The sequence below is a fragment of the Hipposideros armiger genome, unplaced genomic scaffold (genome assembly GCF_001890085.2).
Source record: "Hipposideros armiger isolate ML-2016 unplaced genomic scaffold, ASM189008v1 scaffold_846, whole genome shotgun sequence".
NCBI classification, from domain to species: Eukaryota; Metazoa; Chordata; class Mammalia; order Chiroptera; family Hipposideridae; genus Hipposideros; species Hipposideros armiger.
Genome location: NW_017732196.1, coordinates 614,414 through 626,815, shown reverse-complemented (window position 1 = coordinate 626,815; position 12,402 = coordinate 614,414). Strand labels below are relative to the sequence as shown.

At 35.4% G+C, this 12,402-nt stretch overlaps 1 protein-coding gene and 1 pseudogene across 4 annotated transcripts in view; one reads left to right on the top strand and one right to left on the bottom strand.

Annotated features, from left to right (window-relative positions):
* RMI1 (RecQ mediated genome instability 1) overlaps positions 1 to 9,141 on the top strand; it is a 14,935-nt gene extending 5,794 nt beyond the window's left edge. For 3 of the 4 annotated variants that reach the window (XM_019629367.1, XM_019629366.1, XM_019629369.1), the window contains exons 2-3: positions 5,775 to 5,870; positions 6,632 to 9,141. In XM_019629367.1, the coding sequence (XP_019484912.1) occupies positions 6,668 to 8,545 (1,878 nt within the window). In that variant the 5' untranslated portion in view covers positions 5,775 to 5,870; positions 6,632 to 6,667 and the 3' untranslated portion in view covers positions 8,546 to 9,141. Of the gene's footprint in view, positions 1 to 5,050; positions 5,871 to 6,631 lie in introns of those variants that run through there. The other variant, XM_019629368.1, reaches the window with a different exon arrangement.
* LOC109374628 (V-type proton ATPase subunit G 1 pseudogene) lies at positions 5,055 to 5,398 on the bottom strand (annotated as a pseudogene).
* Positions 9,142 to 12,402: the final 3,261 nt, after the last annotated feature.

Here is a 12,402-nt window from a genome sequence, read left to right as displayed (position 1 = left end):
CATGTAGATGTCCAATTTCAGCACCATTTCTTCAAAAGACTCTCCTGTTTCCATTGAATTGTCTTTGCAACTTTGTAGAAAGTCAATTGACTATATATATATATATATATATATATATATATATATATATATATATATATATATATATATATATATATATATATATATATATATGGGTCTGTTTCTAGACTGTCTTCTTATTGACCTACCGGTATATGTTAATCCTTTTACCAATATCTCACTGTCTTAATTACTGTAGTTTTATACTAAGTCTTGAACTCAGATAGTGTGAGTCCTCTTTGTTTTTTTTCAAAATTATCTTGGCTATTCTAGTTTCTCTGCGTTTTCATATAAATTTTAGAAACAGCTTGTCATTTTTCACACAAAAAGATTCTGGGATTTTGAATGGAATTGCATTGAATCTATAGACCAGTTTGGGGAAAACTGAAACCTTAATATGGAGTTTTCAACACTGGCTTATCTCTTTGTTTGTTTGGGTTGTCTAATTTCTTTCATAAGTAGTTTGTAGTTTTTTTAGTATACATATCTTGCACATATTTTGTTAGATTTAAGCTTTCAGTGCTATTGTAAGTTGTACTGTTTTGTTCATTACTAGCACAGTTGAGTCTCATTATTTGTGGTAGTTATAAAGTCACTGTGAATAGTGAATTAGAGAATAATGAACCACTGCTCCTAGGGGAAATATAGGGTTAGGTTCCTGTGAGCCTCTGATTATGACATTTTCATCAGCTGATCAATACATAACTTTTTTTGGGGGGTGCTTTTCTGTTTAAAGACACTTTCTTTATTCAATACACGTTGATTCACTATCATTGAATTTGTGACCAATGGTACTGTAACTCATGCATGAATGAAGCTTAATCTAACACATTTTTTTCCATATGACATCACAGCTTTATTGCCCTTAGGAGTGCTAGGTAGCACTTTAGCACTGTTCTAGAGGGCTATTTCAAACAGTGAAATCATCAATAAAAAGCACAAAAGTCTGAAAAATTTGGCACTAAATGGAGCATGAAAAAAGAAAAAGCATGTAAAAGACAGTTGCATCTTACTAACTCATTTATCAAGTGATGTATCTTTTTTGTAGACTCTTTGGCATTATCCTCATAAACATACATGTTATCTACAAATAGGGGTCATTTTATTTTTTCATTTCCCCCTTCTTCACTCTTGATCCCCCACCCCCTTTTTTTTTGTTGTAGTAGAAAACACATAACATAAATTTTCCCTCTCAGCAATTTTTAAGTGTACATTATGGTATTGTTACCTATCTGCACCTTGTTGTACAACAGATCTCTGAACTTATTTTTCTTGCATTAATGAAATTTCATGTCCACAGGACAACTCCCCATTTCTCCTTCCCCTCAGCCTCTGGCAACCACAATTCTCTTTTATATTTCTATGAGTTGGATTACTTTAAGTACTTCATACAAGTGGACTCATTCAGTATTTGTCTTTTTGTGAATTGCTTATTTCACTTAGCATAATGTCCTTAAGTTTCATCCATGTTGTAGCATGTAACAGGATTTCTTTCTTTTAAAGCTGAATAATATTCCTTATCTATATACCACATTTTCTTTATCCATTCATCTGCTGATGAACATTTAGGTTGCTTCTGCATTTTGTCTATTGTGAATAATGCTGTGGTGAACATGGGTGTGCAAACATCTTTTTGAGATTCCGTTCTCAATTCTACTGGATATATATCCAGAAGTGGGACTGCTGGGTCATAGAGTAGTTCTAGTTTTCATTTTTTGAGGGCCTTCCATACTGTTTTCCATAGTGGCTGCACCATTTACCTTCCCACCGACAGTGCACCAGGGTTCTAATATCTCCACATCCTCACTTTTTTTTTTTTTCCTTAATGGCCATCCTAAGGGGTGTGAGGTGATAGCTCATTGTGGTTTTGATTTGCATTTCTCTTATGATTAGTGAAGGTAAGTGTCTTTTCATTTGTTTGCTATTTGTACATCTTTGTTAGAGAAATGTCTGTTCAAGTCCTTTGCCCATTTTTAAATTGAGTTATTTGTTTGTTATTGAATTGAGTTCTTTATATGTTCTGGATATTTATTCCTTATCAGATATATGGTTTACACATGTTTCCTCCCATACTGTAGGTAGCTTTTTCATTCTGATGTTTCCTTTTTAAATATTATATACAGTCCTATGTGTCTATTTTTGCTTTTGTGACCTGTGTTTTTGATGTCATATCCAAGAAATCATTGCCCATTGCAGTATCCTGAAAGTTTTCTTCTGGAAGTTTTATAGTTTCATGTCTTACATGTAGGTCTTTAAAACATTTTCAGTTAAAATTTGAATGTGGTGTAAGGTAAGGATCCATTCTTGCATGTGGATATTCAATTTTCCCATCACCATTTGTTGAAGAGACTATCATTTGCCCATTGTGTGATCTTGGCACTCTTGTTGAAGATCATTTGATCATATGTGTGAAGGTTTATTTCTGGACTCCCTGGTCTATATATTTGTCTTGATGCTAATTTTTTTTTTCTGTTTTAATCTGTATACCTTTTATTTCTTTTTCTTGTCATATTGCTCTGACATTTGCCTCCAGTACAATGTTGAAGTGTTGAGAGTGGACATTTTTTACTTATTTCTGATCTTGGGGGAAAAAAAAAACCATGTATTTTATGCCTTTAATTTTGAAAAAGAAATACTCCTTGTACTATTTTGTTCATTGCTAGTAGCAGAAATGAAAAACTCAGTAGAACACATGAAAGTTAAAGTTAAGAAAATCTCCCCCCAAATTAAACATCAACACAAATCAGTGGAACATAGAAGATCGAAGAAAATAAAAGTCTTATATGTATCATTTAATCTATAAAACTTTAAAGAATTATTTTGAAAAATAACAGTCCTCTGCCTTTCTTCTCCTTTGTTCTCTTCCCCCAGAGGCAACCACTTCCAACTTTTCTAGCTGATTCTTTTTTGTATTTACTTCTATGTATAGGTCTGGAAACCATGCAGATATTGCTACTTCTGATTTTTTGGTTCTAGGCATTATCTATTGACTTTCACTATGGAGATGCAGATTTAGTTCTTTTCCACCTACCTTTCTCACCCCCCTACCTTTGCCCTCATACATATTTGTCCATCTTGCTATTAGCTATGTTAAAATTGTTGTCAGATTAGTATTTAGATTGTATATTATTATGACTATGTACATGTTATTTACAACTAAGCCATGTAGTATACACATATTGCTTTTTCCTGTTCAACATTTTGTTTTCCTGTTCAACATTTTGTTTTCCCTTGAGTTGTCTTTTTTTCTCTTAGTTTTCTGCATATTTTTCAGCTCCTAACTCCTCCAGTTATTTAAAACTCTGTCGTACATTGAGCTACATCAATGCTCCAATTAACAGTTGTAAACCAAGAAAGACAAAACATGAAATCTTGGAACAAGTGGTCTTATACAGTTTCATCTTCTTGAAAAATAATCTCTCCTGAGGCCTTCTGGGCTGTTTGCCTTTACATCCTGCAAATACCCTTTACTTTGACATTTTGCCTCTCTTGCTTGAGATCAAGTATATCGTGTCTTCTTCTCTCTTGTTTTATTCCTCTGTTATGTTATAACACATCCTCCATTACAAAAATTGTTTTAGACAATGCTGATCTGAAAGTGTTTTTATTTCATTGTCATACTTGATTGATACTTTGGGTAGATACTTATAGGTTGGAAATAATTTTTATTCAGAAATTTGAAGGAATCGCTCATTTCCCCTTACAGCTTCCACTGAGAAATCTAAAGCCATTTTCATTCCTGATATTCTGAATGTAACCTACTTGTTTGTTTCCCTTTCTGGAAGCTTGCAGAATCTTTTTTCTTGTATTGTAAAATTTCGTAAAGATATGCCTTATTATTTGTCTGTTTTTATCCATTATTGTTGGGTCCTTTTCATCTGGAAGCTCTTGTCTTTAAGTTCTGGAAATTTTTCTAAATTTGTTACTTTGATTATTGCCTCCCCCAAACCCTTATATTCCGATATCTTTGCATTGATGTTTTACTTTTCTAAGAATTTTATTAACTTTATTTTTTATTTATTCTACTGTTTTTCATTTCTGCTATCATATTTTAAATTTCTAACAGTTGTTTTTTGTCCTATGAATATTACTTTTTATAGTATCCTATTCTTATTTCATTGGATCTGATGGCTTATTTCTCTGAGTATATTGATAGCTTTTTTGAAGTTTCTGTCTCCCTTCATAGTCACTTCACTGCATTTTTTCTGTTTGTAGAGGTTTTTCGATATCTTGTTATAATGAAGTGTGGGAAACTAGAAAGAATGCTGGTTGGAACTCTGAGTCCGTTGATGCAGTGTCAGAATAGGCTGTTTAATTGGAGAACCTCTCATGTTTGTATCTCTAGGTCTTTTCCGTTAGGGTTGTAAGATTGCCCAGAGAAAAATTTTCTAGCTTCCTTCTAGGAGAATATAGGCCTAGTCACTAGTATTTCTGGGAGCTTTGTAGAGAAAGAGAGTAGCATATGTTCAGCCTTTAGTATTTAAGAATTTATTTGTTTTCCCTATATTTAGTGTAATATCTTCAGCAGTACTCTGATGTCCTCGTCTAAACAGCCTCTGTTTTACCCTCTCCAGAAGGTAGAAGGAGCAGTTTCTCTGACTTGGGATGGAGATGCCACAGTCTTAATGTCTTAAAGAATCTTCTAATAAATCTTGTTTCTAGAGTGTCCTTTACTTCCAAACGTATATCTAATAAAGAAAAAGTCACTATTGAATATATATGTTGCTTGAGCTAAAAGACATAGGAAACCAGACCATGTATATACCAATTAATTTTCTAAGAAATACGAGGTAAAAATGAAATCTTTGGATAAGCTTTAAATTCGTACAAAGAAGCAAGATTTGCTATTCTTCAAAAGTGAAGGAGCCTACTCTATAATATACAGAAATAATTTAATGCCTCTTCACAAGAAATAGTGCAAGCTTTGCTAAGGTGTCATATTCCATGAAGGCATCTATAATGCCAATCCGTGGAACAGGTGCTTCTTTCTTCTCTTATTTATTTATGCAGTAGTTTTCATGGATTTCTGGCCAATGTTGCAGGTAAGTCAAAGAGGTTATCCAGGACTTCATCATCCCTGTTCTGTCAGAAGTAGGTCTGGAGGATTGTGATCTTCTGGGTCTCCTCCTCCATCTTAGTGCTGCCACTGCCATGGGATACCAGAGCCCCAGCTTCCTTGGCCTTGAACTCTTTCTCCCTCTGCAGGCAGTACTGTTCAATTTCAGCCTGAGCTACTTGGGCCTGCTTCAGCCTCTGGTCAATTATGGGCCTTGGACAATTGGGTGGCCCGCTTGTTGTCCTACAATAGCTGCTGGGCGCCTTGCGACTGACTGGCCATGGAGTTGGTGATTTTGAGGTCTAGGTGAACAGTCTAAATGGGCTGGATTGCCCCTTGGGTCAGCTGACCCAGCTGCTCAAGATCTGTGCCTGGGCTTTGCCCTGCTGGCCGCCCTTTCCAATCTCCTTTAATTTTCACAGTAATCCTAGGAAGTACGTACTATATGGACAAGGAAACAAGCTTAGAATATGTAAGTCTGATGGTCATTATCTCACTCCAAACCTCATGTTTTTATTCTGTATTTCTTATACTCTACCTTGGTTGATAACAGGAACCTGAAAAACCATTCAAACTCTTGCAGTCTTGCACTCATGCAAATATGCCAGTGATACTTTTTGCAACTTCTTCTTATAACCCTTACTGCTTCTTGTCTTAGTTTCCAGGGCTGTTTCTGAGCAATAGAGGCTACAAGTACTCATTGAACAACCAGTTCCAAGTCCTGTCATCAAATCCTATGCTCCTGTTCCAAATGGTAAGTTTTCTTATGGAAGTATTAAAACTTATATAAATTCTAATTCTTAGATATCTTCATCAGTAGAAAAAATGTATACTTTTGTGAACACAGGGTTAATTAGTCTTTACTGTTTTATCATACTGAGAAAATCAGAAGAATATTTGCCTGGCAGGACTGTTGAGAATTATTTAGCCAAACAAATAAGATGCTTTACATCAGCTCAGAATTTATTGTTATTCATTATGATTTTATCCTTAGACTGCATATTTAAGTGCTGTATGGTTATTAAACACAATGGTATGTTTTAATAGAGTATGGATTATGGATATGAAAGTAACCATAGTGAATACAATTTTTAACTAAATTTTAAATTAGAACCTGATTATTAATATAATAATCACTGTTTATTGTGTGTCTATCATAGGTCTGACATTATGATTTATGAATGTTAATCATGTACTCCTCACAATAACCCTGAAAGATAGATGGTGGTATTGACATTTTAAAGATGAAAAAACTGGGTTAGAGAAGTTAAGAAATTTATATTAGGTCACAGAGCTTGTAATTTGGCAGAGCTAGCTTTTAAACCTTTTGCTTTTCTCATATCATCTGATTACTTACGGTATTTGAATTTTGGCTATGTAGAAAGTCAAAGAATTTTAAGGTGCTGAAGTGAGAAAAATCAAAACAGTATGGTTATGCCTGTTTGTGCAGTAATGTACAGAATTATAGAGACTATCAGTGTACTAAATTATTTTTATTTTTTTATTTTTTTTTAGGTAACAAATGTATAATATATCTTTTACTTTTAAAAAATGAGTGTAACTAATATTGCACTAAGAGTCGAAACCTGGCTTTTAGCTACATGGCATGTTAAAGTACCTGTAATGTGGTTGGAAGCTTGTGTTAACTGGATTCAAGAAGAAAATGAAAACGTTAGTTTGAGTCAGGCGCAAATGAATAAACAAGTATTTGAGCAATGGCTCCTTACCGATTTGAGAGATTTGGAGCATCCTGTTTTACCTGATAGCATCTTAGAAGTTCCAAAAGGAGAACTAAATGGATTTTTTGCTCTGCAGATTAATTCATTGGTTGATGTAAGTCAGCCTGCATATTCCCAGATACAAAAGTTGAGAGGAAAGAATAATACAAATGACCTAATTACAGCTGAAACACAAGTAACTCCCAAACCTTGGGAAGCAAAGCCTTCACGAATGTTGATGTTACAGTTAACTGATGGAATTGTACAAATGCAGGGAATGGAGTATCAGCCTATTCCAGCTCTTCATAGTCATCTTCCTCCAGGTACAAAAATTTTGATTTATGGAAACATTTCTTTCCGTCTTGGTGTTCTCTTATTGAAACCAGAAAATGTGAAGGTGTTGGGAGGAGAAGTAGATGCTCTTTTAGAAGACTATGCACAAGAAAAAGTACTTGGAAGATTAATTGGGGAAACTGATCCAATAGTTTCAGTCATACCAAATAATTCTAACCAAACCATCCCCAGAATTACAGATAATCTAGATCTTGTGTTAGAGCCTTCTGATGAAGAACTTTTGGCAAGTCTTGAAAATGATGAGCTTGCAGCAAATAATGACACCTCCTTGGAAAGAAGATGTTTCAGCACAGGTAGTTCCTCAAATACTATTCCCAGAAGACAGTCAGGTTTGGAACCAGGACTTGTTATTTCTCCAAACCTCAATGATAAATCACCAAATCCATCTGTGCATTTCACTGATGGGGAATTAGATGACTTTTCATTGGCTGAGGCCTTGCTTTTGGAAGAAGCTGTCCAGAAAGAACAAATGGAGACTGAACAATTGCAGCCATTGACTTTGAACAGAATCACAGATGAAAGTATGGCGAAATCTTCAGATAAATCTAATACTCCAAATAATTTTTCTTTGATTTCCAAAAATAGAAACAATTGGAATGAAAAAAATTTATCTGAACAAATGACTAATGAAGACAAATCTTTTAGTTGTTTGTCCTCTATAGACCACAACAATAGTGTTTTTTTAGTTAATCGTAATGTACCCCTACCCCATGATTTTACAAATAAAGGTAAGAACTCAGAGACAGATAATAAAGTAAAACAAACCATCAGCAGTTCAGATGGACATTCCTTAAATAATAAAATATTAAATGGAAAAATAGTCAGTTATGTATCGAAAAGGAATTCACAAATTTCTAATGAAAATGATCACCATTTACAGAATTGTTCTTTAAGATCATCAGAGAACAGCACTAATCTTTCTATTGCCATGGATTTGTATTCTCCACCCTTTATCTATTTGTCTGTTCTAATGGCCAGCAAACCAAAGGAAGTTACAACAGTGAAAGTCAAAGCATTTATTGTAACCTTAACTGGAAATCTCTCAAGTTCTGGTGGCATTTGGAGTGTAACAGCCAAGATTTCTGATGGTACTGCATATCTAGATGTAGACTTTGTAGATGAAATACTTACTAGTCTGATAGGATTTTCAGTACCAGAAATGAAAAGGTTAAAAAAGGATCCTCTTCAGTATCAAAAGTTCCTGGAAGGTTTGCAGAAATGTCAGAGAGAGCTAATAGATTTGTGCTGCCTAATGACTATTTCGTTTAATCCCTCCTTGTCTAAAGCAATGGTACTGGCATTACAAGATGTTAATGTGGAACACCTTGAGAACCTGAAGAAGCGATTGAATAAATAATTTACTAAAATAGTATTAGAAAACAATGAGATATTTAGAATTAAATTTGTCCTTTTATTTTTGAAACTTTTTTCATAAAAAGGGATAAGGAAGTTTCATGACTAATTTCAATTTCATTTAAAATGTTTAATCATGTTTGTATTTAGGTTTTTTTTAATAAAATTTTTTTATAGCAACTGTTAGAAAAAGGAATTTGGTGACCTATTATTGCAAAATTTGTTTTCCATACATAAGATGATTTCTGAAGTATTGTACTGATGTTTACCGGGTGTGTCATATTGTTGAAAGTTAACGATTATAGATAGATAGTTGTACTTCTAAATGTTGAGTACTCAAAAAGATTTGTTTATATTATATTTAGGAAAATGTGAATCCAGTAAATCAGAATGTCAGGTTTTTAGATGCAAATTGTTTTGCTGATTTTTATTTTGCTGTTTGTAAATGTCTGGAATTTTAAGTGAAATATTATGTTAACAAGATACCATTTCAGAGAGTATATTGAATGGTTAAAAAACCTTGGTTTCAGACCGGCCCGAGTGGCTCAGTTGGTTGAGAGCTGGCTTGGGATGCCTGAGGGCCCCGGTTCGGATCCCACATATGAGGGCCAGTGACACTGCCCTCTGCAGCTAAGATGCTGAACAACAGCTCAACTTGGAGCTGGGCTGCCATGAGTCACCTGTGACGGCGTAGGCTGCAGCCCCTGCTGCAGTGGGTTGCCATGGGCTACCATGTGTAGCCAGCAGCCGCTGTGAGCGGCCGTCCAGAAGCTGGCGACTGATCTGCCTTTCCTGGGAAGAGCGCAATGATGGTGTCAACTTGGGCCTGTGAGGCAGTGTTCACTACTAGACTGAAGAACAAAAGGACAGCAACTTGTCTGTTCCCCTTCCCCCGATTCCCCAATAAAAATCTTTAAAAAAACAAACAAAAAACAAAAAACACCTTGGTTTCAAGGATAATTTATTTTAAATGGCATATTGAAAACTTCATTATTAAGGTGCAGTAAATATTTCATTTTTTTTATTAAAATAAGGTATTTATCCATGTCTTTAGGTGTTGTCCCCTTTCCGAATTAGCTCTACATGTAAGCTTCTCATTCATTTTGGAAGTGCTGACATTTTTTTTTAAAGGGAGACTGTTTATCACTTTTTGACTTTGCTTTTAAAAAGTCATATTTGAAAGTTATTTTTATTAATCTTTAAGAATTTTAAAGTCTTGGATTTTAAAACAAACAAATAATAAAATGAAGACTTATTTTAGTTAATGTAATAGGAAAATATCTGGAAGATAAGTACACATATAAAATATAGACATAGGAGAAAAATCTTTTAGAAATCTTTTGTCATCGTTTGAAGGATCATAATCAGAGTTCAAGGCACAACACGGATTTTGCTGATGTATATGCCCTAATAGTAACCTCTTCTGTATAGTACTTGCATAGCTCTTTTACTATAAGAGACCTAAATGAGATGGCATTGTCTTTCTTCTAAATGTTCTTTTCTTGTACTCCATCTCTGTGAATAGTGTTTGAAAGCTGGGATTAGGTCTTATTTTCTCTTTGTATTCAATCACTAGAGACTGGGGATCTAGCACTTTACCATATCAATCCATCCTTCTATATTGGTGCTTTGACTCTGGCTCTGGTCCTCTCTGGCCTGGATTATTATTCCAGTGGGTTTACTAATTGGTCTTTGCCTTATTTTGCCCTCAAACCTATTCTTATAATTTTGCCTGAATGGCCTTTTTCGAATAAATTTCTTTTTGATTTCTCTTTAATAACCTTTAATATCAACAACCTCCCCCTGCCCTCTTACTTAGGAGGTTGAAGTTCATACTCTTCATCTGGTACGTAAGGTGTCTTGTGATCTGGCCTTTGCCTTTCTTTTCAGCTTCATCTTGCCTCATTACTTTTCCTCTTACCTCACCTGCCTCTAAATTTTAGATAAAATTATTTGTAGTTATCCAAACTTGTAGGAAATATACCTCATGCTTTCATACTCAAGCTCATAGTGTCCATGCTCCCTGATCTTCTTACCTCCCAAATTTATTCACATTTCCAACTCAGCTTAAGATTTAGGTGCCCATTGAAATGTTTCATGAAGTCCCCTGCCAACTTTCATGCCCACTGATGATATTATCAGCATTAGCTGCAATGTTGTTATGAAGTTTAAAGCTAATTTGGTGACTTGTAATCCTGTATACTGAATTTTGGAAAAAAATGATTTTAAACATGTATATTTTTAAAGACAAACTATACACTTTTTAAAAACTGTTGAAGTATAATGTATGTAAAACAAGCCACATTCATTTAAAGGGTACAATTTGATGAGGTTTGATAATTATTTTGTTTATTTTTGGGTGCATAGGTGGGCTGGAAACTTTGATGTAATGTGCAGAGGCACTTTTGTATGGTTATGGATGTCTAATAAGTTGATTAAAAAAGGGGAGAGAAAAGAGGAATGACTTATGTTGTCATGATGCCGAGTCACCTTTGATAGTTACATATCCCTGTGCAACCACCACCGTGATCAAGATACAAAACATTTCCTTCATTGTACCCCCACCCTCCCAATTTCCTCATGCTTCTCTGTAGTCTGTCCCTCCTGCTCTTATCCTCAGGCAATCATTGATTGATCTGTTTTTTTGTCACTATAAATTAGTTGTTTTTTTTTGTTTTTTTTAACTGAGCCATCCTGTCATCTGTTGGCAGCTCAGCTGGGGCCATGAATTGAACCGGTGACCCTGTTGCTCAGAGCTTGCACTCTTGAGCGAGCTCTTAACCAACTGAGCCACTCGGCTGGCCCTAGTTTGTATTTTATATAAATGGTATGATATAATGTGTATTTTTTTGTGTCTGGCTTTTACTCAGTATAATGATTTTGAGGTTTATTTATGTTATGTTTCCAGGCACATATCAATATTCCATTCTTTTTGTTGCTGAGTAGTATTGCATAGTGTGGATGTACACAATTTGTTTATTCATCACCTTTGATGGATATTTGAATTGTTTTCAGTTTTTGACTATTGTGAAAAGCTGCCTTGACCATTAGTCACAGTCTTTGTGTGAACATACACTTTCATTTCTCTTGGGTACACACCTATGAGTAGAATGGCAGCAGGATCATATTCTAGGTGTATGCTTAATTTTATAAGAAACTCAAGCAATTTTTTGAAAGTCATAGTATTGTTTTATGTTCCCATGAACAGTGTATGAGAGTTCTTTTCTTTATTTATTTAAAAGATTTTTATTGGGGAATTGGGGGATGGGAACAGCGCTGGGGAATTGGGGGAAGAGGAACAGACACGTTGCTGTCCTTTTGTTCTTCAGTCTAGTTGTGGAGGATGTTGCTTCACTGGCCCAAATTAGCACCATCATTGCGCTCTTCCCAGGCGAGGCAGATCCGTCGCCGGCTTCTGGACAGCCACTCAATGCAGCTGCTGGCCGCTCACACTGGCTGCTGTCTACACACGGTAGCCCATGGCAACCCACTGCAGCAGGGGCTGCAGCCTAAGCCAATTCCGGCGACTCATGGCAGCCCAGCTCTAGGTTGAGCTGTTGTTCAGCATCTTAGCTGTAGAGGGCAGTGTCATTGGCCCTTATATGTGGGATCCAAACCAGGGCCTTCTGGCGTCCCAAGCTAGGTCTTAACCAATGCGCCACTCAGCCGGCCCGAGAATTCTTTTATTTTTTTACTTTTATTTTTTTTAAGATTTTTTTTTTAATTGGGGAATTGGGGGGATGGGAACAGTGTTGGGGAATTGGAGGAAGGGGAACAGACAAGTTGCTATCGTTTTGTTCTTCAGTCTAGTTGTGGAGGACGTTGCTTCACTGGCCCAAGTTGGCACCATCATTGTGCTCT